Below are 27,728 nucleotides of genomic sequence, written 5' to 3'. Positions count from 1 at the left end.
GCTGTCTGGCCCAAATAGAAAACCTTCTTCACAGATGGCTTCGGAGATGCCAAGATGATGCTCCTCACTGGGGAAGGAAGCCTGGACTGCGAAAGGATTACTGGAACTGGAGAAAACATACAGTTAGAGTCTAGAGACTGGAAGTGGAAGCCCCAGGAATGGGAAATAAGATCTGGAACAAGATCCAATATCCAGGGAGGATAGTTCAGATGAGACAGTAGAAGGGATAACCACAGCTGATGAGGCCAAAAGGGGGCAATAAGGAAGAGAAGGGTCTTCAGGCGGCAAACTTTCTGTAAGACCATGGTTATTAGAGAAGTAGGAGGGTAAGCACAGAGGAGTCCCGTCGGCCAATCGTGAATCAGAGAATCCCTGGGTGACTCCCCACTGGAGGGATCAGGGCAAAATAATCGCTGCATTTGTGGTTGACTGGGGAGATAGATAGCAGTATGGCTGACCCCAACGGTCAAATATCTGACTTGCCACTGATGGATTCAGGGACCACTCATGGGGACTCAAGATAGACCTGCTGAGTTTGTCAGCCAGCATGTTGGAACTGCCAGAAATGCGAGTTGCAAGAAGAAAGCACCTGGAAGACATCACCTATTCCCACACACTCATGGCATCTCTGCACAGAGGATAAGACCATGCTCTCCCCCTTGCTTGTTGATATACCAGACCACCTCCATGTTGTCGGTTTGAATTGCTATGGTCCCCAAAGGGAAACACTCCTGAAAGGCTTGCAATGTTAGGACAACAGTTCTCATCTCCAGGACATTTATGTGCAATTTGATCTCTGTGGGGGACCACGTGCCTTGAACTGTCCTGCCCTGAAAATGCCCCCACCCCAACAGGAAAGTGTACATGGTCACCGTGGCCTTGGGAGTGGGAAGACAAAATGGCCTGCCTAGAATTAGGTACTGAGACTGAAGCCACCAAGCGATGTAACTTCTGCACACCCGAGTCATCCTGATGGTCATGGACATTGGATGAACCTCAGCGGACTACTGGACTGCCAGGGTCCAACGAAGAACCTGCATGTGACACCTGGTGAGTGGCACTAACTGGACAGTAGGCAACATCGAACATAATGTTTGAAGAATCAGTTGAACTGACAGCCGGTCTAGATCTAGCAAGTGAGATACCTGATCTCGAATGAGCGGGACCCTACTTAAGGGTAGTGCTGCAGTCTCCGATACTGTGTCCAATTGGACCCAGATGACCTTCTAAGTTTAGGCATGGAGAAATATTGGGTTTGGGCAAACAGACTGCGATGCCTAGATGCTGCAAAAGGTTGAGGATGTAACTGATGGCCATTAATAGTCGATACCTTGTGATGGCCACGAAGAACCAATCGTCCAGGTATAAAACCTGGAATCCTTGCAGACGAAGATGAGCTGTCACCACTGCTATGCATTTTGTAAACATCCGGAGGGCTGTGGAGAGTCCAAAGGGCAGGGCTCTGAACTGGTAGAGATTGACCCCAAAACGAAAGCGCACGTGTGTCCTGGAGCATTTTTCAATCTTGATATGATAGTATACGTCCTAGAGATCCACTGAGCACATCCTGTCATCCTTGTGCAACAGAAGCAAAATGGACTGGACAGTGACCAACAGGAACTTGGACTTCTTCACTGATAGGTTTAGTTCATTGAGGTCCAAAATCAGACGCAAGTCCCCAGTCTTTTCTGGCACCAAAAAGAAGCGAAAGTAAGTTCCAGACCCTTGCTGTCCTATTGGGACCTCTTAAATGGCTCTTTTTGAAGAAGGTCTTGAACTTCGAGATAGGCCAACTCCGTTTGGCTGGGGGAGTCCAGGAAAGAGTTTAGAACCAGAAAGGACTGAAAAAAGGGAATGAAGTAACCCTTGGAAATAATCTTTAGCACCCACTGATTGGATGTGAGACTTGTCAAGGTTAGTGGGTGAAAGAATCATCATCCTCCGGAATGCCTCCAGAGCCTCCAGAGGACGACAGTTGGGCAGCGCTTCAGGAGTGTTGAAAGGGCTTCTCTGAGAAAAGCTCTCGAAAGCCCTAATTCTGCAGACCATCTCTAGCTCTGGGGAGGCATCTACCACTGAATCCCCTAACCAGGCTTGCAGAAAAGGACTCCTGGGGAGCATCCTGAAAGGAAGACAGAGTCCTGCAGAACAAAAGTTTTGGTTCCTCTGAGTTTTGGAAAAGGAACATTGAGGAGTAGAAAAAGTACAGTTGTGTACACTTACCATAAATGTACATGTTAGAGTGTATTCACTGTTGCAGTCATCACATTTGGGTTATCCCTGCCAGGGTAGCCCTCGGCCAGCCTGAATACCAGAGGCTTAGTATTTCTACGTCGGTTGCCTTTCGCTTCAGGACTGACGTCAGGTCGTCAGTAGTATAAAGTAAAGCAGCCGACATCATTACATCTGTTTTTCTTGCCCTAACCTGTCAGGAGCCCCCAGGTAGGAGCTAGGTTCTGGTGGAGGAACCCCACCAGTAGAAAGTAAATACCAAAATGTCCCTTGTAAGGAAAGAGAAGAAAAAGGGGGATGGAGGGAGGGAAACCAGGACTGCAACAGTGAATGCACTCGAACATCTACATTTATGGTAAGTCTACACAACTGTACTATGTTCTTCGTGTTTCACTGTTGCAGTCATCACGTTTGGGTTGACTCCCAAAGCTGAGGAAATGGGTTGAGGCAGTCAAGGAAACAAGGGGCTTGCCAGGATGCCCTGCAAGACTGCAGAGGCAAACACTGCCCTGGATTTGGAGAAGAGAGGCAGGTGGTAATGTTTGGTGAAAGTGTGAACAGATGTCCAGGTGGAAGCCTCCAGGATGCCTCTGGTGGGGGACTCCTCTGAGGAAAGCTGCAGAGTTGGAGGCTGCTCTGGTGGAGTTAGTCCTGACCCCCTGGGGGGGGGGGGGGGCTTTCCATGTTTTTTGTAGCTGAAATGGATGAAATGTGCTATCCATTTGGAAATGGTTTGTTTGGACATGACTTTGCCTTCTGCCCCAGTAGCAATGTTAACCAACAAATGATCAGACGTTCTGAAGGATTTATTCCTGTCTAGACAGAATCTGAGCTGTCTGTGCACATCTACAGAGTGCAGGATCCTTTCCCCCTTGTTCTGTGGATTAGGAAAAAATGTAGGCAAATGAATGGATTGGTTGAGAGCCACACTGGACACCACCTTGGGCATGAAAGATGGATTAGTTCTGAGGGATACCCTATCGGAATAGAAGATGATGAAGGGTTCCAGAAGTGCTTGCAGCTCGGAGACTCTTCTGGCTGAAGTGATGTCCAGAAGGAAAGCTGTCTTCCAGGAAAGAAATTTAAGCTGTGCAGAAGAAGCTGGCTCGAAGGGGGGCAGGGTGAGATTTTCCAACACAAAGTTAAGGTCCCAAGCTGGGGTTGGTGCTCTTCTGGGTGGCCTCAAGTTGCTAGCCCCTCTCAGGAACTCTTTGATCAAGGGAGGTGAGAAAAGGGGCTGCTCAGTGGGGAAATGAGCAGAGATAGCAGAGGCATGAATTTTTATACAGGAAAAAAGAGAGGCCACTGTGTAGCAGGCCAGCTAAGTAATCCAGGATGAGAGGGAGGGAGGTCTGTGTCACACTGGCTACTTTAACCTGAATCCAGGTGCAGAACCTTTTCCATTTGTCAGCATAAGACTTTCTAGTGTTAGGGTGTCTGGCCTCACGTTTAACATCTAGAACCTGTTCACTGAGGTTAGCAGATTGCTCGGGGGGGTTAGGGAATTAGCCAAGCTGCCAAATTAATTGGGGATGCATGAATTTCCCTTCCCTCTGGGTCAGGAGGTTTGGAATCTGAGGAAGATGTCATGGTGGCAGTGGGGACAGGCTGCGCACCAAGGGGTACCAGTGCTGGCGTGGCCAGTCTGGACCTATAAGAATTGTCCTTGGGTTTTCCTCCTTTATATTGAGCAGTAACCTGGGGAAGAGAGGTAGTGGAGGAAAGGCACAGACCGACAGCCTGACCCAGAGTAAGGGCAGGGCATCCCCTTTCCAAGCCATGCAGTGATGCTGATGCTCCCTGGAGCAGAATTTGCTGAGCTGATGGTTGGTGTGGGAGGCAAAGAGGTCAACCTTCGAGGGGTGCCCCAATTCTGAGTTATTAGGGTGAAGGTTCTTCCGCTGAGTTGCCACTAGTATGGGTCCAGAAGATTTCTTCATAATTCGTCTGCCAGAGAGTTGAGAGAACCTGCTAGGAATTGTGCTAACAGATGAAGTTGCATGGCAGAGGCTGTGTGCCAAGAGGTCATGGCCAGCCTGCCTAGAGAGTAGGAGTGAGTACCTCCCTGCTTGTTGATATACCACATCATAGTGGTGTTGTCTGTTTTGATCAGAAGAGCCCCTGGGGAGAGAAGGGGCTTGATAGCTGTCAAGGCGTGCTGGACAGCAATCATCTTTTTTTGGTTGATGTGCAGAGGTATTTGCTGAGGGCTCCATTGGCCCTGTATGCACCTGTCATCAAGATGCGCAACCCAGGCATAGTCTAATGCGTCTGTGCTGAGGGTCGGGGTGGCCAGGGGTGGTGAGAAAGTTAGTCCCTTGTTGTGGGACCATGCTGTTGCCCACCAAAGAAAATATTTTCTGAGGCAAGAAATAATTGGTATTAGAGTCTCCAGGTCTTGAGAGTGTTGACACCAAAGGCTTTTTAGGTACCACTAAAGTTTCCTCATATTCAGTCTGGCATATGGAATGAGTAGTATGCAAGATGTCATGAACCCCAGAGCTTGCAGGATCTTCCTTGTAGATAAGAGTCTGGTGGCTAGTTGAGGAAAGTAGGCTGTCAGGAAAATTTGCTTTTCTGGTGTAAGGAATGCCATCTGGAATGCTGTGTCCAGGCTTGTTTCCCAGAATATAATCCTTTGGGTGGGCACCTGTTTGGATTTCTTTTCATTGATGGTGTACCCCAGGGAGGCTAGTAGGGACTTTACAAAGACAAGGTGCTTGAGTAGCTTTTCCTAGCTGTCTGCCTGAATTAGGCAGTCGTCTAAGTATGGGTAAATTTGGATATTCCTTTGTCAGCAAAAGGCAATGGTCGGAGCCAGACATTTTGTGAAAACTCTGAGAGCAGTAGAGAAGCCAAAGGAAGCACAGAGAACTGAAAGTGCTGAAATCCTGCCCTGAAGCAGAGATATTTCATAGGTTCATAGGTAGGTACTAGGCTATCGGCCCAAAGGCCTAAGTAAGCCTAGCCGACAAGGTTCCCTGGCTTACGCCACCCAAGAAAGTTATTTTCCTGTGCCCCTGTCAAGCAGAGCCACCGAAGTGATTCCCGGGGTGTATTTTCTATTTCCCATCCACTTATCAAGATTTTTCTGGAAGAGTGCTAATGAGGAACTTTGCTTAACATAGATGGGTAGCTTGTTCCAGAGTATGGGAAGTCTCTGGGACAAGAATCTATCCCTCCAGCATGTCCTGTTTATTGTGGTGACTAAGTTTAGGTGCCTAGAGCATGTAGATCGGAGGGATTGGGATTTCTTTAGGTGTAGCATGTCCAACAGCTCTGGGTTTGACATAGCTTTATATGCTAGGCAGAGATCACCTCGGAGTAGGCGATATGCTACGGAGTAAAGCTGGAGTTTTTTGCGACAGTCAATGTAGGGCATCTGTTTGAGGCGAGTAATCCTCTTTGTGAGGTACTTCTGTGGCCTTTCCAGCTGCTGCAGATGTCTTGTGAGGTACATTCCAAAAGGGGCATTGTACTCTATAATGGGTCTAACGAATGTCGAGTAGAGGGGAACAATGACCTCTTTTTTCCTAGATGAGAACCCTTTTGTGATGAGGTGTGCCACATAGAAAGATTTCCTGACTACTGTGGCGATATGATTATCAAAGGAGAGACTATTGTCCACCTGGGTCCCCAGGTCACATCACACATTCGGCATTAAGTAGACTGCTGGCTATGTGGTAGATCATGGGTACAGAGTTTTGACCAAAGGGGATGACGATGCATTTTGGCACTGAGCTTGAGGCCATGGCTCTGACACCAGGCAACTGTCTCAGTGAGGCCCTTCTGTAGGATGTCCACATCATTTGGGGACTCGACTATGGCTCCTAGTTTGCAGTCATCTGCGAACTTCGTTAGCCAAAGGCCTTCTGTGTTAGCCTGTACTTCAGAGAAGTAGATACCAAACAGGAGAGGTCCCAGGACTGAACCCTGTGGTACTCCACTTGTCACTGGTTTGAAGTCAGATTTGGAGTCTGCAACTTTTACAGTGTGGGTTTTGTCAGTGAGCCAATTTGCAATCCATCTTGTGACGTAGGGATTTATACCGAGTTTAGCTGTAATTCCAGAATGAGGGATGGTGTTGAAAGCCTTGGCGAGGTCAAGATAGGCTGTGTGAACCACCTTACCCTCGTCTACAGCTTTGGTGACTGCCTCAAAGAAGTCGATCAGGTTCAGGAGGCATGATCTGCCTTTCACAAATATGGACTGGGTGGGATCCAGAGTTTGGAGGTTACCAATGTCTTTGTTTATGAGTTCCATAATGATACGTTCCATGGCCCTACAGACCAGGCTCGTCAGGCTAATAGGGCGATAGTTCCCGGGATCAGTGGTGGCTCCCTCTTTGTGGAGAGGGATACTTTTGCTGTGGGCCATTCAGTGGGCACAAAGCCTGATGCGAGACTATGACTGAACACAGTGCTTAGGTGGGGAGCCAGATCGTTCTGAAGTTCATGTAAAACATAGCCTAGGATGCTGTCCGGTTGCATGGATGCTGTATTTTTGGCTTTAGAGAGTGCAGTTTTTACCTGCATAGTTGTGATTACAGGGACTCTGCATTCTTCCTGTATAGATATGGGCCCTTTAGGGGGTGAGAGGGGGGGGCTAAAGTTGGCATTGAACCTATCTGCCAGGACGTTGGCAATATCAGTTAGTTCTGTAATTTTCATGCAGATCTGAGTGTTGCCACTGAGATTCTTGACATAGCTATAGAATGCTTTGTGGTTGTCCCTAGAATCAGTGGCAATTTTGTTTTCGTAGCTAGCTTTGGAGGATATTATAAGGGATCTCAGCTTCTTACTGAGGCTGACGAGGGAACTCCTCCACTCATGGTATTTTACTCTTTTTTGCAACAGTTTCTTCCTTCTGTTGTAGAGTTTATTTATGGCAGGGGACCACCAGATTGGCTTCCTTTTTTTGGAGGATAGCATCTTGGCTCTGTTTAGGATAGCACGATCCATTCACTCGTGTAAGTGCTTATAGAGAGCATCTGTGTAGGATTCAGCAGTCTTAACTGTATTGTCCATCTCCATGAGTGTCATGAAGTTGGCCACTTCTGTCTTAAGAAGCATGAAGTTGGCTTTGGAGAAATGTTTTACCGTGATTTCCTTAATGGGGGTTGGGAGCGGGATGTGGATATCAAGGGTGATTAGCTTATGGTCAGATATGACCAATGAGGAGATGAATTCAGGTGCTGAACTCATGTTGGCAATGACTAGGTCTAAGATATTGCTGCCCCTGGTGGGGGTGTGGATAGGTTAAATCCAGGGCATTGGAATTTATGAATTCCAGAAAGTGTTGAAGGAGTTGGTACACGAGTAGTTTTCCCAGTTAATGGTGGAGTAGTTGAAATCAGCCATTATTAGGGTGTGTGGTTGAACCCTAATATTTTCCAGTACATCAAGAAAAGAGAAATGGGAATGCTGGGGCATGGTGGGGGATCTGTAGCAAGCTACAGTTTGGATTGCAGTTTTGCCCAGAGTTAGTTGCACTTAAGATAACCTCGGATGCATAACACTAAGCAACTAGCCTGGAGGTGTGGATATCCTTAATAAATATGGACTGGTCCAGGTTAGGTGGCCAAAAAGTGTGGTATGAGTTATAGCCTGGTAATGCAGGGGTGCTCTCTGAAGCCTTGAACCAGGTCTAAGTCACTGTTTAGATATCAATGTTCTCCATTTTAAGGAGTGCCTCAAGGAAGTGCATTTTGAGGTTTAGACTTCTAGCACTGAGTAGCATTACCCTCAGTTTTTGCTTGTCTGTTCCTGTTATGGTGGTGAATTTGTCATTTGAACCTTGCCTAAAAAAGGCACTATAGGGGCAGCAAGAGCCTTAGCCAGTATCCGGAATCCCAGGGGTGACAGGTGCAGGCCATCTCTGGCAAAGCATTATGGTCTGTCGACCATGTCATCCCAGGCAGGCAAACACTGGATCCCCTTAGAATGACACCAGAAGCTTCGCCAATTGTCGAAGTCAATCATTTTGTCCTTGTACTGCGGTATCATTCTGGGCGATGGCAGGATGCTACTCATGGCTAGGATCATACCTGCCTGGGTTACAAGATCGGATAGCTCTTCCATGTCTCTCTTCATGTAGTCCAGGGAGGTACGTCTCAGGTCATTCACACCAACATGGATAATGACAGAATCATATTTGTACTTGTTGTGGAGCGACCCGAGTGCGTGGGTTATGTGGCGGATCCTGGCACCTGACAGGCAGCTAACCATAACCTTCTCCTTGTCTAGCCTGCTGAGTGGGACATCAGTGTGCCTGACTGTACAGTCACCTATGACTAGTGTATTGGGTACATTGTTTTGCCTTATGGGCTGTGGTTGAGTGGCACACTGAGTCTGTGGGCTGTGTCTCATTTGGGTTGTGTTGGGGGGGTGGAGGTTGCTTGCATTTTTGCTTTGGAGGTCTCTGTTGCTTGAGCAGATTACTACTGAGAAACACAAAAACATTCACGGAGGCTCTATGTGTGGATTTTGGTGGTGTAGGTTTAGTGGGACTATGTGATGAGTGTGGTGTGGTGCAAGTGTTTACCTTCTCCTCTTGACTGTCAAGTTCAGTCTTGGTTGGAGAGAGCTTTACCTCCAGTTTGACAAGATAAGTGCATCTCTCACAGGTTGTGGTATTGCGTGGTAGGAGGAGAGGGTTGTCTGTGTACATGAGGCAACTGCTACATTGCTCCAAGATGCCCAGATTCATTAGACAGACAGGAGAGAACACTGGGAGCTGACCCTTGGACATGCCTGAATAAAAACTACTTTCCTCTAGACAAGTGAGGGAAGTGAGTATAAGAGCTGTTTTTCTCTATGCAAGTGAGGAAAGTAAGTACAAAAACTGTTTTCCCTCTAGGTAAAGAGGAAGGCTGACTGCTGTAGTAATTTGTAGCTTATTTAGTGCTAACAACAAGTTCTGAACAAGTGCCAAGCACAAATAAGAAAATTCAAGTGCTAAAACTAAGAAGCTGTACTTGGATCTTGTGGTAGATAGGCTACCTGGTATTCATCACCTCCACTGATAAGCTAAAATGCTTCCCTCCAACACAGAAAAGCCTGGGGGCTCTGAAGCTTACAAACAGTCCTGGATACAGCAAATCTGTATCTGGACTAGACTAGTTAGAGGAAAGGTGGGAAACGAGCGCAAATGCAGGCTTTTAACCCAGAAAGTTGAAAGAGATGGAAAACTGCCCAAACAACCAATAAACTACAATTTCTGGGCCAGAAACCACTCTTGTGGTAGATAGGCTATCTAGTGCTTACCACTCCCACTGATAAGCCAGAAGGCTTCCCTCCAACACAGAAAGGCTTTGGGGGCTCAGAAGCTTACAAACAGTCCTGGTTACAGCAAATCTGTATCTGGATTAGACTAATTACAGGAAAGGCAGGAAACAAGCTTAGATTTTTTTTTTTGAAAGTGGAAAGGGAGGAAGGAGAAACAGAAGATAATTCAAAATTAAGGACCTAAGTGCCTTGCCCTCTTGCATAATTCCATGACAGGAATGTGGAGGTAGGTCTCTCTAGACCTAGGGTGGCTAACCAAGCATTCTTGGGTAGCAGCTGCTGGAGGGTTAGCATTTTGAAATCACCAGAAAGGTGTTTAGAATGGACAGATCGAGGATGGGGCACCAGGTGCCCTCTTTTCTGGGTACCAGAAAAAGTCTGGAGTAGAAACCTTGGCCTATCTGTTCTGCATTAACTTGCTCTACTGCCCTCATAGAGAGCAGGGAAAGGACTTGCTTTTGAACCTCTGCCCACTTGTTTGCAGGTAGATCTGGGAACCCTTTGGGGGGTGGAAGGGTGTGGAAAGAAAATTTGCATCCCTGGGACACTATGTTGAGAACTCAACGGTCATTGGTAATGGTGGCCAAAGTGCTTGCATGAAAGGACAGTTTTCCTCCTAGGGGTAAGTGAAGGTGGGCAGAGGGAGGGGGTGGGGGAGGTGAGTCACTGAGTTCTTACCATAAGGGGGTGGCTTAGAACTCCCTGGTTTTGAAGTAGAGGTAGTCCACTTGCTTAGATCTCTGCATTCCCCTGTGGCTGTTGTCTGGGGGGTCTGGTCCCCCGGGGTCTGGGCTGGAGTGGCTTAGTGAGAGCAGGAAAGGACCAGTGGTTGGTGGGACAATGCCTGTTGAATCTGAGTGGCTGGACTTGTAAGAAATCCTTAACTGTCTGCATAGATTTTGCTTTTTCTTCCATCTTTTTTAAAGCCCTCTTCTGCCTTAATGCCAAATAAGTTATCTTTGTGCAAGGGGGGCATCCAACAATTTAGATTTTACATGGTCTGGCAAGGGCTGTTCCCTAAGTCATGCATGTCTTCTAGTGACAGATCCAGTGACTACTGCCCTGCAAGAAGCTTCTAAGGCGTCAAAACCACAGTGCAATGTGTGTTTAGTTACATGACTTGCAGAATGCATTAACTCTTGTAACTCTTTAGATTCTGCACAAGCAAGAAAGGAAGACATTTTTTGTTTGAGGAGTTCCAGGGTATGTTGCTGAAATGTTAGCATATGCAACTGACAGTTTAGTGCCCTAATGGCAAGAGTAGCTGAGGTGTATACTTGTTTACCCCATCTGTCTAGTGCTCAGGAAACCCTATCTGAGGGGGTGGGTGCAGGAGGGAAGGTGTCAGGAGTCAAGTTGGATTCCAGGAAAACATCCTCCACAACATCCAGAACTGGGGGGGGGGGGGTGGCCAAAGGTCTGTGCTGCAGAAGATCTAAGAATTCCCCGAGTCTCTTTTTAGACTGAGGGTAGTCCTGACTCTCCCGTTGGAAATGCTCCCTTAAGGTATGAAGGGTTTCCCCAAAAGAAAAATCCTCTGGGGGAGAGGTTGAAAGGATGGAATAATCTGCATCAGAATCCTCATAAGTAGATAGGGGGTTGCATTTCTTCATATTTAGATGCATCAGAGTCATCTGACTCTTGTTCAGACAAAACTACAGGAGACAGATCTCTCTTCCTTTTGGAGGGGGTAGCCTGGCTTCTCCTGATCAGCAAGATAAGGTTCTCCACCATTTTAAATATTTGAGACTGAGGCAAAGCAGCAGGTGCCTGAGATTGGGTTGTCAGTTTCTTTGGTGTGGTTTGTACCGTGGCAAAATGAAACTCAGTCGTTTTCGAAAGAATGGTAGTCTCGAAAGAAGACGTCAGTTTGTATCAAGAATCGGTAGTGCGAAGGACTTCCTCAGAAGCTGGTGCCTGCTCAGCGGCTCCAGACCCATCCAAGGTAGAGACAAAGTACAGTTGTGTACACTTACCATAAATGTAGATGTCCGAGTGTATTCACTGTTGCAGTCATTACATTTGGGTAAACTGCTGGCAGGTTGCACTCAATCAGCCTGAATAACAAAATCTTGGGTCCTGCGTCGGTTGCTGTCTCCTATCCCACGATGTCAGGTCGTCAGGGGTATAAAACATGCAGCTGACGCCATTTTATTCAGTTTTTCTTTCCCCAGATGTCAGGTGCCCCCCAAATATATATAAAACTAAACAGCAATATATAAAAATGCACTTTTAGCAACATAAACTTTACCTTCATCTAAAAGCAAATACACCACAAAGGCTTTAGAGCACAGTGAAGGAAAGAGAAGTTATAGAAAAGGGGGATGGCGGATAGGTAACCCGGATTGCAACAGTGAATACACTCAAACATCTACATTTATGGTAAGTGTACACAACTGCATTATGTTCTTCGTGTTTCACTGTTGCAATCATTACATTTGGGTAGAATCCCAAAGCTATGGATGGGAGGATGGAACTAAATAGCATTAGGAGCAGCTATAAGGCCCTGCAGAAGTGCAGTGGCAAAGCCTGCCTTGGATTTAGAAAAGAGGGGCAAATGATAATGCTTTGTCAAGGTATACACAGAGCTCCAAGTAGCAGCTTCTAGAATGGCTTTGGTTGGAACTCCTCTGAGAAAGGCTGCTGAAGTAGAGGCAGCTCTGGTGGAATGTGACCAGATTCCCTTGGGTACAGGTTTACCATGATGCAAGTAGCAGAAACAAATGCAGTGGCATATCCACTTAGAAATAGTCTGCTTTGATATAGCCTTCCCCTCTGATCCTGATGCAAATGCCACCAGCAGTTGCTCAGACTTTCTTAGAGATTTGGTCCTGTTTAAGTAGAATCTTAGTTGTCTGTGTATGTCCAATGAATGCAGAATCTGCTCCCCCTTGTTCTGTGGATTTGGGTAAAATGTTGGCAGGTGAATACTTTGGTTAAGAGCCACACTGGATACCACCTTAGACATAAAGGAAGGACTGGTCCTGAGGGACACCCTGTCCGGGAGAAATGTAATAAAAGGCTCCACAGCCATGAGAGCCTGTAGTTCTGAAACCCTTCTTGCTGAAGTGACTGCCAAAAGGAAGGCAGTATTCCAAGATAAAAACTTTATATCCGCAGTAGCTGCTGGTTCAAAAGGAGGCACGGTGAGTTTTTCCAGCACAAAATTGAGGTCCCATGCAGAAGTTGGTGATCTTCTGGGAGGCCTTAAATTTTTGTCCCCTCTAAGATACTGCTTTAGCAGTGGATGAGAGAAGACAGGAGGCATCGTGTTGTAATGAGCTGAAATGGCAGAAGCATGGATTTTTATTGGAGAGAAGGATAGGTCCTTGTCAAGCATCTCAGTCAAGTATTGTAAAATCTGAGGGATATTTGGTTTTGCTGAGTCAATTCCTTGTGCTTGGCTCCAAGCACAGAATCTCTTCCATTTATCAGCATAAGATTTTCTATTATTAGGCCTTCTGGCTTCCAAAATGACATCCATAACAAATTTACTGAGAGGTGGTGTTTGAATAATTACATGATCAGCCATGCTGCCAAGTTCAGAGTTTGGAGCAGAGTGTGCAGAATTTGATTGTTCTGCTGAGACTGTAGATGAGGTATTTGAGGCAAGTACCAAGGAAGGAGTTGAGACATATTCCTTAGAATTGTTTACCAATGCTAGCGAGGCTAGTCCGAAGCAATTAGGATAATTTTTGTTTTTTCCTGTCTGGCCTTTAGTAAAACCCTGGGAAGAGGAGGAAAGGCGTAGACAGATAGGTTTTTCCAACTGAAGGATAGGGCATCCACTTTCCATGCTCGTCTGTGATAAGACCTTGTGCAGAATTTGCCCAGTTGATAATTTTGGGGAAGAGGCAAATAGATCTATGTCTGGGCTCCCCTATTTCTGTGTTACCATGCTGAAGACTTGCAGATCCAGTTACCACTCGTGAGGGTCCATAAGATTTCTGCTTAGGTCGTCTGCCAGAGTACTTTGTTTTCCTGGCAGGAACTGAGCTTGAAGATGTATTTGGCATGTCAAGGCTGTGTCCCACAAAGCCACGGCTAGTCTGCAAAGGGGGTAGGAATGTGTACTCCCCTGCTTGTTTATGTACCACATAACTGTGGTGTTGACCGTCTTTATCAGTAGTTGTCCTGGATGAAGTAAGTCCTTGAAGGCTGTCAGGGCGTTCTGAACAGCTAGCATCTCTTTCTGGTTGATATGTAGATGCATTTGGTTTGGGTTCAATATGCCCTGAATGCATCTCCCCGCCAGGTGGGCCCCCCAAGCATAGTCTTGAGGCATCTGTAGTTAGCATTTGGGTGGCGGCGGGTAGAGTGAAAGACAGTCCCTTGACTTGGTGACATGTCTCTGCCCACCAAAGAAACTCCTGTTGTAGGCAGGGAATAAGTGGAATCATTGTTTCCAGATTGTGATAATGTTGACTCCATAAGCTTTTAAGGTACCACTGAAGTTTCCTCATATGCAGTCTTGCATATGGAATTAGTAGCATGCAGGATGCCATGAACCCCAAAGCCTGCAGAATTTGTCTTGCAGATAACTGGATTTTTGTTGCCATCTGTTTGAAGTATATAGTCAGTTGCCTTTGTTTGTCTGGTGTAAGGTAAGCCATCTGGGCAGTTGTATTCAAGCTTGCACTCAGGAATATAATTTTTTGAGCGTGTACCAGTTGTGATTTCTTTTCCTTTATTGTGTACCCTAAGCATGTTAGAAGCCATTTTACAAACGTCAGATGTTGAAGAATGTCCTTGTTTTCTGCTTGAATGAGACAGTCGTCCAAGTAAGGATAGATTTTTTTGCTTCTTTGTCTGCAAAATGCAATTACTGGTGCCAGGCACTTTGTAAAGACCCTGGGTGCAATTGGTAATGCATAAAACCTGCCTTGAAGTGAAAGTATCTTCTGCACGAGGATATGCAGGTATGCCTTTTTTAAGTCTAGAGTCACTAACCAAGCGTTCTTGCCCAGCATGGGCAGTAGCTGTTCTAAAGTCAGCATTTTGAATTTTGGAATGACCAGGAACATGTTCAAAATCAATAAGTCCAGTATTGGACGCCAGGCATGGTCATTTCTGGGTACCATAAACAGTCTTGAATAAAAACCTTGTCCTTTTTCCTGTTCTGGTTGAATAACTCCCATATCCATGAGGGATGTAACTTGTTTCTGAGCCTCTGCCCATTGATTTTGTGGCAGATCTGGGCAACCGTTTGGAATTGGCAAAGTATGGAAATTAAATCTGTACCCCTGGGATACTATGTTTAATACCCACTTGTCCTGGGTAATTAACTGCCAATTTTGAGCATGAAGTGCTAATTTTCCCCCCAAGGGGTCTGCCAAAAGATAAGTGTTTGGTGATGGTAGAGGGAAGTCATTGAGACTGCTTACTGTAGGGTTGTGCTTTGTTTCCTCCAGATTTGGAGGTGGAGGCACCCCATTGTTTTGACCTGTGAGAACCCTGTGATTGGTATCTAGAGCCTTTTGAGCGCCTGGATTTTCTTTGAGAGGCTCTGTTGGACACAGGAAAGGACCAATGTTTAGTAGGCCAGTGCCTACTGAATCTGGGTGGCTGCACTTGTAAGGAATCTTTTACAGTTTGCATAGATTTAGCTTTGCCTTCCATTTTCTTTAAAACCTCTTCTGCCTTACCACCAAACAGAGTATCATGCTGTAAAGGAGCATCCAACTATTTAGCTTTGACATGATCAGGCAGATTTTGCTCCTTGAGCCAGGCATGCCTTCTAATCACAGATCCAGTAACTGCGGCCCTGCAAGAGGCCGCTAAGGAATCAAAACCACATTGCAAAGTATGCTTTCCAACCTGTTCTGCTGCATGCAATAATTCCTGTAATTCTTTATTTTCCACACAATCAGAAATCCACATAATTTTCTGTTTCAATAGGCCCATAAAATGTTGTTGATATTTAAGCATATGAAACTGGCAATTTAAGGCCCTAATTGGCAAGGTTGCAAACATTTAAACTTTCTTTCCCCATCTATCTAGTGCCCTGGAATCTCTATCAGAGGGGGTAGGATTTTTGGCTGTAGAAGCCTTTACACCTTTGGGACCCTGCGAGATAGTTTCAGGATCAGCAGCAGGATTTCTGAATAGAAATTTGTGGGAGTCAGGAACCCTGTAATATCTGGCTTACTAGGAGCCAGAGGTAGGGAATCAGCAGCCATGCTTGATTCCAAAAACACATCAACAATGTCTAATACAGGAGGTATAGCCAAAGGCCTATGCTGAGAAGAAGAAGGAAATCCCTAAGTCTCTTTTTTGATTCAGAGAAATCCTGACTCTCCCAATGAAAATGTTCCCTTAAAGTATGCAAGGTTTCTCCAAAAGAATAATCCTCAGGAGGCGATGCAGATGGGATGGATTCTTCTGCATCCGAGTCCTCATAGGGTGGTACAGAAAATTCCTGATCAGAAGAGGAATCAGAAGAAATAGAAATCTGATCTGAAGATTCATAATCAGTGTCTTGCCTAGGCCTCTTAGCAGGATTGGGAACCCCTGATCAAGGTAATTAAGTCCTCAGCCATTTTGATCATCTGTTTTTTTAGGCATAGGGGCCTGAGCACACGGCTAATGCGTCATTTGTTTAGACTTAAAAGTTATTTTTGTAGCTGGCGTCGGTTTTATATAAAAATGTTGAGGCCTGAAAATACCCTCAGAAGCCGGTGCCTGCTCAGCGGCTCCGGACCCATCCAAGGGAGAGACATCCGCAGGTTCAAGACTCTGAGAATCACGTGGCATATCGGACTCCACATGGGTCTCGGTAGAGGCCTGCGACTCAAAAGTAGTGGGTATCAGAAGCTGCGAAAGCGCCTTACTGAGTACCGGCGAACCGGTGACTGGCTTAGGAGAGGCTTCGTCATCGGTTTTGGACCTCGACAGTCTGTCTCTTTTTCTTTGTGTTTTCTGTGAACTCCGGTAGTCGGATTGCTACCAGACGACATTTCAGGGTAATTAAATCTGGATCCAAAATATTTTGAAGCAAAAATATACCAACGCTTAATAGTGCATTGGTTAAATCTAGCACAAAACCGACAGCAAGGCAAGTTATGATCTGGGCCTAGGCAAGGAATACAGTACAAATGAAAATCCTTATGAGGTATTTGCTTCCCACAAGTAATGCAATTATTAACTTTTACGGACATCGGTAAGGAGCAAGAAAAAGTTTCCCCTATGGGGTACTTAGCTTTAATTGAATACTTTGGTTCTGAAACTTGAATGCGAAAATTTCAGGAGTCGGCTGACCGGCACTTGCAAACTGCTTCTGCTTCGGGCACCGCACGGCAAGAAAGACTGAATAAAATGGCGTCGGCTGCATGTTTTATACGCCTGATGACCTGACGTCATTTAAGAGGAGACAGCAACCGACATAGGACCCAAGACGTTATTAAGGCTGACTGAGGGCAACCTGCCAGCAGATTACCCAAATGTAATGACTGCAACAGTGAAACACGAAGAACATCCACAGGATCCTTAGTCGAAGAAGAGTTTTGCAGCATACCGGACTCGGAAAGGGTCTCGGTAGCGGCCTGCGAATCCACATAAGCGGCCATAAGGGGCTGCGAAAGTGCATAACTGAGTACTGACGACTAGCTTAACGGGATCATCGTCGGAAGGTTTGGACAAGTGTGGTCTCAATGTCTTTATCTTTACATTTATTTGGAAGATTTGCTGTTGGATGGTTTATTGAAGCCATATCGGAGTTCGAAGACTGTAAGCGAAAATATCTAGCTACAATAAGGGCCTGATGATGGATAGCTCTGGCGTAGAACAAAGCACAGAAGTGACAATGTGGGCAGTCATGGTCTGGGCCTAAACAAGTGACATAGTAAGAATGAAAGTCTTGGTGTGGTATTTGCTTTCCACGGGCGAGACAATTGTTAACTTTTTCTGATATCGGTTAGAGCAAGACAAAAGGATCCCCCAACTGGGTACTTAGCTTTAGAAGACTTCAACTTCAATTCGGTAGACGAAACTCAGGTAGCGGCCAATCAGCACTCGTGCGAACTGCTTCTGCTTCAGGCTCCATGGCAAGAAAGACTAATGTAATGGGTTCGGCTACCTTACTTTATACTACTGGCGACCTGACATCAGTCCTGAAGCGACAGCAACCGACGCAGAAATACTTAGCCTCTGGTATTTGGACCGGCCGAGGGCTACCCTGGCAGGAATAACCAAAATGTGATGATTGCAACAGTGAAACACAAAGAACATCTTGATTTCTACCGCAGACAAAGTCCTACCCTCCTGCTCGTTGCGGGTCAAAGTTTACTTGACGGATGGTCCAAACAAGATGGAACCATCAAAGGGGGCATTAGAAAAAGAACGTCATAAAGGGTTCTGCAAACCTGTAAAGGTGAAGCCATGAATGCCACCTAATGGCAATGCCTGTCCCAGCCGCTTGAAAGGTGGCTGCCGCCACGTTGGAGATCAACCTCTTCAAAGCATTAGCTAAGGAAGTCAGAGTAGACAGCCTAGGAGAGCAGTTTAAGAGTCTCTGGAGGCAACAACTCTGTAAGGGAAGTGGTGAGTTCTGACACAAAAATCCCTCTGCAACTGGGTAAACTGTGCCATATACAGTAAGTTTCTCTCAGTTCAAATGTAGCTGAGGCAATTGTGCACGTTCCAAAGCTGTCAATCACCTGACACACATTGTTCGGTGGATGGGCCAAGGAGCTCTGTTTTGCCAGCTCCTTCTTAGTAGCGGCGGCCATCACAATGGCATTGATGGGGACGCTCTTCCTCCAAAAGGTCTCATCTTTGGGAAGACTAAGAAATTTTCTGTCTTTCTTTGGCACTGGTTCCACCGAGTCTGACTCCTTCCAAGCCCTGCTGGCGATGAGTTCTACAAGCTTGGGGGGGGGGTCAGGTAGAAGACTGACCCATCCCAAAGGCCTTCAGGAACACAGATTCCTCCGAAAATGGGGTTGTGGAAGACCAACCACCTCTTTGCTGATGAATTTCGAGGATGTCCCCAAAGGACACCTCCTCAGACAGAAGAGATTGGGGGACCCAGCTCCATCATCGAAATCTGTCTCTTCTGTGAGGGACTCTCTGGGGGAGTCCAAGTGTCTCCTCTTATACGTTCTCTTCTGAGGGGGTTCCTCCACAGTGGGCTCAAAAGAGACAGGAAAGTACAGTTGTGTACACTTACCATAAATGTAGATGTTCGAGTGTAGTCACTGTTGCAGTCATCACATTTGGTTTATCTGCTTGCAGTAGCCCTCAGTCGGCCTGATTAACAAAGTCTTGGGTCCTGCGTCGGTTGCTGTCCCTTCATCCATGACATCAGGTCGTCAGGGGTATAAACCATGCAGCCGACTCCATTACATCGTTTTTTCTTGCCCCAGATGTCAGGTGCCTCCCTAATGGGAAGCAAATTAAATCTTTAAAAATACAAGGTTATACCTCCAACAAAAAAGCAAATACACCAAAAGGTTTTTGAACATAGTAGAGGAGAGTAGAGGTATAGCCAAAAGAAGAAAGGAGGCTGCAGGGAGGGTAACCAGGACTGAAAAGTGAATACATTCAAACATCTACATTTATGGTAAGTGTACACAAATGTACTATGTTCTTCGTGTTTCACTGTTGCAGTCATCACATTTGGGTAGATTCCCGAAGCTAAGGATGGGAGGAGGAATTTAGATAGCATTAGGACCAGCTATAAGGCCCTGCAAGACTGCAGTGGCAAAGCCAGCTCTGGATTTAGAGAAAATTGGCAGATGGTAATGCTTGGTGAAAGTATTTACAGAACTCCAGGCAACAGCTTCTAGGATGTCCCTGGTAGGGAAGCCTCTGAGAAAGGCTGTAGAGGTAGATGCAGCCCGGGTTGAGTGGGGTCTGATCCCCTTGTGGGACAGGTTTTCCATGATGCTTGTAGCAGAAATTAATGCAATGGCCTATCCATTTGGAAGTGGTTTGCTTTGAAATAGCCTTCCCCTCTGCCCCTGCAGCAAATTCCACCAGTAGTTAGTCAGATTTCCTTTGAGATTTAGTCCTGTCCAGGTAAAATCCAAGTTGTCTGGGCACGTCTACGGAGTGCAATATCCATTCCCCTTCGTTCTGTGGATTAGGAAAGACGGTTGGCAAATGAATACACTGATTAAGGGCCACACTGGATACCACCTTGGGCATGAAGGAGGGATTGGTCCTGAGGGACACCCTGTCTGCATGAAAGATGATGTAAAGCTCCACTGCCATGAGGGCCTGTAATTCAGATTCCCTTTCTAGCTGAAGTGACTGCTAAAAGGAAAGCTGTTTTCCAAGAAAGGAATTTTAAGTCCACAGTGGCAGCTGGCTCAGAGGAAGGGTGAGCTTTTCCAAGACAAAGTTAAGGTCCCAGGCTGAGGTTCGAGCTCTCCTGGGTGGTCGCAGATTTTTGGCCCCTCTGAGGAACTGCTTAAGCAGTGGATGAGAGAAAAGGGGAGGTTCTGTGTTATAATGAGCTGAAATGGCTGAGGCGTGAATTTTGGAGGAGAAAGACAGGCCCTGGTGAAGCATCTCAGTTAAGTATTGTAAAATCTGAGGTAAACTGGGCAGTGCTGTGCTCGTCCCTTGAGAGTGGTTGCAGGCACAGAACCTTTTCCATTTTTCAGCATAAGATTTTCTAGTACTAGGCCTCCTTGCCTCTAAAATTATATCCATCACTGGTATGCTGAGAGATGGTAAAGGAGAAATTAGGTAATTAGCTAGGCTGCTAGCTTCAGTGTTTGAAGCTGAGGGTGCAAAATCTGGTTCTCCTGTTGAGACAATAGGGTAGGGGTCTGAGGAAGGTGCCATGGGACCAACAGTGACACACTGCATAAGAGAGGATACCAGTGTTGGCATAGTAGTCTGGTGCAATCAAAATCGTCCTTGGTTTGTCTTGTTTGATCTTTAGTAGTACTTTGGAGAGTAGAGGCAGAGGAGGAAAGACATAAATTGATGGGTTTTTCCAGCTGAAGGATAGAGCATCCACTTTCCAAGCTTGTTTGCAGGGAGTCTTTGTGCAAAATCTGTCCAATTGATAGCTCTGGGGGGAGGCAAACAGGTTTAGATCGGGTCTCCCCCATTTGTTTGTCAACATGTTGAAAATCTTTGGTTCCAGTTTCCACTCGTGTGGGTCCATGAGGTTTCTGCTTAGTTTACCTGCCAGTGTATTTAGTTTTCCTGGCAGGAATTGAGCTTGTAGATGAACTTGGTAGCTCAGGGCTGTGTTCCACAATGCCATGGCTAGTCTGCAGAGGGGTAGGAAGGTGTACCCCCTTGTTTATATACCACATAACAGTGGTGTTGTCCGTCTTTACCATTAATTGTCCTGGAAGAATGTGGTCCTTGAAGGCTGTCAGAACATTCTGCACAGCTAACATTTATTTTTGATTTATATGCAGGTGCATTTGACTTGGGGTCCATTTGCCCTGAATGCACTTCCCTGCCAGATGAGCCCCCCATGCATAATCTGATGCATCTGTTGTGAGGATTTGGGCGGCAGGGGGTGGTGTGAATGGTAGTCCCTTGTTTTGGTGGCAGGCTTCTGTCCACCAAAAAGAATTTAGGCATAGGCAAGGTATGATAGGAATCATTGCTTCTAGATCCTGAGAATGTCAGCACCATAGGCTATTTAGATACCATTGAAATTTCCTCATAGGCAGTCTTGCATATGGAATTAGAAGAATGCAGGAGGCCATGAACCCCAAGGCTTGTAGTATTTGCCTCGCAGATAGTATGGTTTTTGTGGCCACTTGTTTGAAGTAGGTTATCAAATAAATTTGTATCTCTGGCATGAGGAATGCCATCTGGGAAGTTATATTCAAGCTTGCTCCCAGGAATATAATTTGACGACAGGGTACCAGTTGTGATTTCTTTTCGGTTATGGTGCACCCCAGACAAATTAGCACTCTTCGTACAAAGGCCAGATGATTCTAAAGTGTGTCCTGGCTTCCTGCCTGAATTAAACAACCATCCAGGTATGGGTATATTTGAATATTTCTTTGTCTACAAAATGCAATGACTGGAGCTAGGTCAATTCCAGATGGTAGAATTCCATGGGTGCAGTAGATAAGCCAAAAGGCAGTGCAGAGAACTGGTAGTGATTGTATCCTGCTTTGATGCATAGGTATCTTCTGCAAGATTCCCTGATTAGGAAGTGCAGATATGCTTCCTTTAAATCGAGTGTTACCATCCAGGCATCTTTTCCTGGCATAAAAAGCAACTGGTGAAGAGTCAGCATCTTGAATTTTGGAATCACCAAATAGGTGTTTAAAGTAGACAGGTCCAGAATAGGACACCATGAATTGTCTTTTCTGGGTAACAGGAAAAGTCTTGAGTAGAAACCTTGTCCTTTTTCCTCTTCTGGCACAGTCTGAATAGCCTTTATGCTTAAAAGGGATAGTATTTGCTTATGAGCCTCTGCCCACTGATTTGGGGGTAGATCTGGCCAACCTTTTGGCGTTGGTAATGTGTGGAAGTGAAATCTGTATCCTTGGGACACTACATTTAAAACCCATTTGTCCTGGGTAATGCATTCCCAGTTTTTGGCCTGCAGACCAATCTTTTCCCCCTAAAGGAGCATTCAGTTGAGAAGTGCTTGGAAGTTTTAAAATCAAGTCATTGAAACAGTTTTCCATAGGGGGGAGTCTTACTACTCCCAGATTTGGAAGCAGAAGCCCCCCACTGCTTAGTCTTGTGCGTATCCTGGGACTGAAACCTGGGGTTTCTGCTGTGTCTGGGTTTGGACTGAGAAGTCCTGGAAGGGGCCGGAAAGGACCAATTCTTAGAGGGCCAATGCCTACTAAATCTTGGACGCTGAACTTGTAAGAAATCTTTAACAGTTTGCATAGATTTAGCTTTATCCTCCATCTTTTTAAGAACTTCCTCAGCTTTGTTGCCAAACTGGTGGTCCTGATTTAAGGGAGCATCCAACAGTTTAGCTTTAACATGATCAGGCAAAGATTGCTCCTTATTAAGTCAAGCATGCCTTCTGAGTACAGACCCAGTGACAGCAGCCCTGCAAGAAGCCTCTAATGAATCAAACCCACATTGCAAAGTATGTTTTCCAAACTGTTCAGCAGAATGCATTAAATCCTGTAATTCCTTATTTTCAGCACAGTTAGGAATCTTCATCATTTTCTGTTTAAGCAAGCCAATAATATGTTGTTGATACTTTAACATATGAAACTGACAGTTTAAGGTCCTAATGGCCAAGGTTGCAGAAGTGTAAACCTTCTTACCCCATCTATCCAACACCCTGGAGTCTCTATCAGAAGGGGTAGGGTTTTTGGCAGTAGAAGCCTTAATACCATTGGGGCCCTATGAAATAGTCTCTGGATCCGCAATAGGATTTTTAAAAAGGAACTTGTGAGAATCAGGAACCTTGTAATGTCTGTCAGGTTGGGAGCAGGAGGCAAAGAATCACGGGCCAAACTAGATTCCGAAAAGGCATCATCAACTGTGTCTAGTACAGGAAGTATAGCTAAAGGTCTATGCTGAGGCAAGAGTAAGAAATCAGTAAGCCCCTTTTTTGAATCAGAAAAATCCTGGCTTTCCCAGTGGAAATGCTCCCTTAGAGCGTGCAAGGTTTCACCAAAAGAAAAATCCTCTAGAGGGGAAGCAGAGGGAATAGAGTCCTCTGCATTAGAAATCTCATGGGTAGATAAGGGCAAATCCAGATCAGAAGTATCAGAAAAATCAGAATCCTGGTCAGAAGATTCAAAAACTAATTCAGTCCTAGGTCTCTTAGAAGAGGGTGGTTGGCTTCCCCTGATTAAAGTTATAAGGTCTTCAGTCATTCTTATTTGTTTTTTAGGCATAAAGGCCTGAGTATGCAACCTGGGCATCGGTTTCCTAGGCATGGCTAGAGGTTTTAGGCCTTAAAGAAGAAGGAGGTGTCAGTTTAATATGCAAGTCCATAGGCCTGAATACACCCTCAGAAGCCGATGCCTGCACAGTGGCTCCGGACCCATCCAAGGTAGAGACATCTGCAGGTTCCACAGTTGAAGCATCTTGCGGCATACCCCAGATGGGTCTCAGTAGAGGCCTGTGAATCAGAAGTAGCAGGTAATCAGGGGCTGCGAAAGCGCCTCACTGAGTACCGGCGAACTGGCGACTGACTTAGGAGAAGCGTCGTCAGCAGCTTTGGACCTAGGCAGCCTGTCTCTGTCTTTATTTTTGCGTTTTTTTTCGGAATACCGGTAGTCAGACGGCTTACCGACGACATTTCTGGATAATTGAACTGAAAACCGAAATATTTAGAAGCGAAAATATACAGATGATGGACAGTGCGTTGATTAAATAAGGCACAAAATCGACAGCAAGGTACGTTGTGGTCAGAGCCTAGGCAAGGAATACAGTACGAATGAAAATCTTTGTGAGGTATTTGCTTTCCACAAGAAATGCAATTATTAACTTTTACTGACATCGGTAAGGAGCAAAAAAAAGTTTCCCCAACGGGGTACTTAGCTTTAGTGGAAGATTTCGGTTCTGAAACTCGAAAACGAAAATTTCAGGTGTCAGCCGACCAGCACTTGCGAAGTGCTTCTGCTTCGGGCACCGCACGGCAAGAAAGACATGTAATGGCGTCGGCATGGTTTATACCCGGACGACCTGACGTCATGGATAAAGGGACAGCAACCGACGCAGGACCCAAGACTTTGTTAATCAGGCCAACTGAGGGCTACTGCAAGTAGATAACTCAAATGTGATGACTGCAACAGTGAAACATGAACATCCCCAAGTGTGGCACTGCCTGTCTGACAGTACTCACAGGAGGGCTGACCCTGGAAGGATGATGAGGCATCGACACCCAAACCCGAGAGAGGCTGGGGGGTACATAAAGAAGGAGAAGTGGCTGCCAGACTGGAGACGGTCCTCTCTACCGCCCAGAAGGCTGATTAGTTGGACAAGGCTTCCCCCCCTCCTCCCTGGCAGCAGTAGGCATCCGGGAGGGACCCTGATGCAGCACCAAAGCCCCCTGACAATATTACCACTGAGCTGTACTGTGCCAAAGCCCCCAAGGGAAGGGAATGGTCCAAAAATTATGGGCCTGACCCCACTCCCATGGAGCTAGCACTGACTACACAGGGAAGGGGTGCAGTCTGTTCAAAGATCAGTGTGACAGAGCCAGCCAGGGACACTGACTGTGTTGAGAAGGGAGGAATGACCATCGGCGTCTCATTAGAAATACTTTGGCCCTGACATTCCAAACTCAGATGAATTGGAAGAGGAGAGTGGATTCCTGTAGATGAAGTTCCCCTGGGCATCTGAGCTGGGGATGACGACAAGCCCAACTCGACTTGGGCTTTGAGGAAACTCCTCATCATGCTGTCCATATTCATGGGTAGCAAGCTTCTGGAGGATCTGGAAGATGCTGACAAATGGTTCGATCTAGCTGGGGAACCTGCCCTGGATCCCAATGCCCTACAGTCCCAGGAGGGGGACAGACTCTGATGCATCGGATCCAATTTTCTGGAAGACCTAGATGGGAACTCTCAATGACTATCGGATTCATTGGATCTGAAGTATTGGAAGGGTCCCGATGCCTTGGGCGGCGTGCCAGATGAATCCGGTGAAGGCTTGCGCCGGGTCAGGTCTGAAGGCCTCTGGGGTGCTGACACCTCGGATCCGAGAGTCTGATCCAAGGCTCTCGGAGCAGAAGAGCCCAGATCTGAAGCCATAGAGGCTGTACTCAGATCCCGGGAATCTGTGATCCAAGAGCCTAGGCTTCTTAGCAAGTGAAGCACACCCCTTAAGTGGAGGGAGAGGCCTCTTCTTTGGATCCTGACAGGATTTGGTGGGAGAGTCAGAGGGCAGGGGACCATCCTGAGCCAAGCCCTTCAGCAGTAACTTACTGTGGGGCTCCATAAGTGCCCTGGGGTTGAATGAGGCACAAATCTTGTATTCAACCTCCAGGTGCACCGCTCCCAAGCAATAAAGACACTCCTCATGCGAATCAGAATATGGCATTTTCCAACCGCACGAGAAGCACCTTTTGAAATCCAAAGGTTTGTCAAAAATTACTCACACACACACACACACACACACACACACACACACACACACACACACACACACACACACACACACAAGAAAAAGAATAGAGAATTTTTTTTTTAAAACTAAAGGAAAGGGAAAGGGCAGGAAAAAAAGACAAGGTTAGGGGAGAAAAAAATATCACAAAGCCAATAAACTTAGTTATGGGAGAGGAAGTAAACTATATTAAACACTAATAGAGACTATCGCTATTAGAAATGAAGGAAAAGGAAGACAAAATAGGCCACTTATCTTAATATGAGGAAACTTGAGCCTGGATCACGTCCTAAGCATTTAGTGGCAAATGAGATATGGGGATTAAAGGTCAGCAGGGGATTGTGGGAAGGGGAGGAGCTTGAGCTCTGGATCCATCAACTGTTGGCTCGGATCCAAGACCCTCTCATGATGAATAATGACACGGATAGCATCAGATAACAGTATTAGAAACTGGAATGGAAAACGTACTCAGGAGTACAGCTGTCATAAAACGTTCTTAATACTACTAACAACTTACCTTTAAATCTCTATGTACAATATGCTTCTGATGACAGTACTGCACAGCTGACACTATCTGAAATGACATCAAAAGGTACACTAAATCAGTGCAGAGTGCAAAACACTGTATTATCAATGTAAATACAGTTGGCAAGTGTACTCAGCTTAAGAGATAAAAAAGCATTATATGCTGGAATAAAGCTGTAAGTAATCATCATCCCTTTAGCCGGATGTTTTCCAGCAGTCTGCCATTCCTAGAAATACCATGGCTACAAACTCACACCATGGTCATTAAAGACAATCCAGCTACAAAGACTGCACCAGGCACTGTACCTTTTGCTTAGTGCTGAAGAAGTGGTTAAGTAGAAGTGTAACCAAAAATTTTCTTGAGGAAAGCTACATGAAACAAGGTTAGCAAAAGCCCAAATAAAATTACCAGTATCGACGATAAATAAAGTACAGTTTTGTACCTACCATAAATGTAGATGTTCGAGGATCTACATTGCTGCAGTCAAAACCTGTGGGTAGTCCGCTGTCCTCGATCGGCCCGAATACCAAAGAGCTGGGCTGGCGTCGGTCATTGTCGCCTGGAGCTGACGTCAGTACGTATTAGTACTTAAGCGCATGACCGACGCCATATCCTCAGTCTTTCTTGCCCCAGATGTCAGAAGGCCTAAGAATGAAAGAAGGCCAGAGCCAAAATAGTAAACACCCAACCACAAACTATAGAGGGGAAGGAGGGAGGGATAATTGGACTGCAGCAATGTAGATCCTCGAACATCTACATTTATGGTAGGTACAAAACTGTACTATGTTCTTAGTCTCACATTGCTGCAGTCATAAACTGTGGGTAGAATCCCAAAGCAAAGGAAAAGGGAGGCTGGCAAACTAAGTAGCATTAGGAGCTGCTAACATGCCCTGTAAAACTGCAGTGGCAAACCCAGCCCTGGACTTGGAATAAAGAGGGAGATGGTAATGTTTAGTAAAAGTGTGTACTGAACTCCAAGTAGCTGCCTCCAAAATATCCTTAGTAGCTACCCCCCTCAAAAAAGCAGTAGCCCTAGTAGAATGAGGCCTGATCCCAGCAGGAACATCCTTCCCATGATGAGAATAACAGAAAGCAATACATTGACCAATCCACTTAGAAATAGTCTGCTTTGAAACAGCCTTCCCTTGTGAACCCAAAGCAAAAGAAACAAATAACTGTTGACTCTGTCTGAACTCTTTAGTTCTGCTCAAATAATAATGTAACTGTCTGTGGATATCCAAAGAATGCAAGACTTTTTCCCCCTTATTTTGGGGATCAGCATAAAACGTAGGCAAATGAATAGACTGGTCCAAGGCCACATTAGAAATCACTTTAGGCATAAAAGTAGGGTTAGTTCGTAAAGAAACTCTATCCTTATGGAATATCAGAAAGGGTTCAACTGCCATGAGTGCCTGCAATTCAGATACCCTCCTAGCAGAAGTAATGGCCAACAAAAAAGCAGTCTTCCAAGACAAAAACTTCAATTCAGACAAAGCTGCAGGTTCAAAAGGAGGTAAAGTAAGCTTCTCCAACACAAAATTGAGATCCCAGGAAGGAGTAGGAGCTCTACTTGGGGGTCTTATATTCTTTGTCCCTCTTAGAAATTGTTTGAACAAAGGGTGAGAAAATAAAGGAGGGTCACAATCATAGTGAGCAGAAATGGCTGCAGC

The 27,728-nt window shown here is 45.8% G+C and overlaps 1 protein-coding gene across 7 annotated transcripts in view; it reads right to left on the bottom strand.

Moving 5' to 3' along the window:
• Positions 1-27,728, bottom strand: part of MARK2 (microtubule affinity regulating kinase 2) — a 2,737,523-nt gene that overhangs the window by 1,536,249 nt on the left and 1,173,546 nt on the right. For all 7 annotated transcript variants that reach the window (XM_044075616.1, XM_044075618.1, XM_044075619.1 and 4 more), the window contains exon 7: positions 26,050-26,106. In XM_044075616.1, the coding sequence (XP_043931551.1) occupies positions 26,050-26,106 (57 nt within the window). The remainder of the gene's footprint in view (positions 1-26,049; positions 26,107-27,728) is intronic.

The sequence above is a fragment of the Protopterus annectens genome, chromosome 6.part1, assembly GCF_019279795.1.
Source record: "Protopterus annectens isolate FY-2018-M chromosome 6.part1, PAN1.0, whole genome shotgun sequence".
NCBI classification, from domain to species: Eukaryota; Metazoa; Chordata; order Ceratodontiformes; family Protopteridae; genus Protopterus; species Protopterus annectens.
This window is presented reverse-complemented; position numbering and strand designations above follow the sequence as displayed.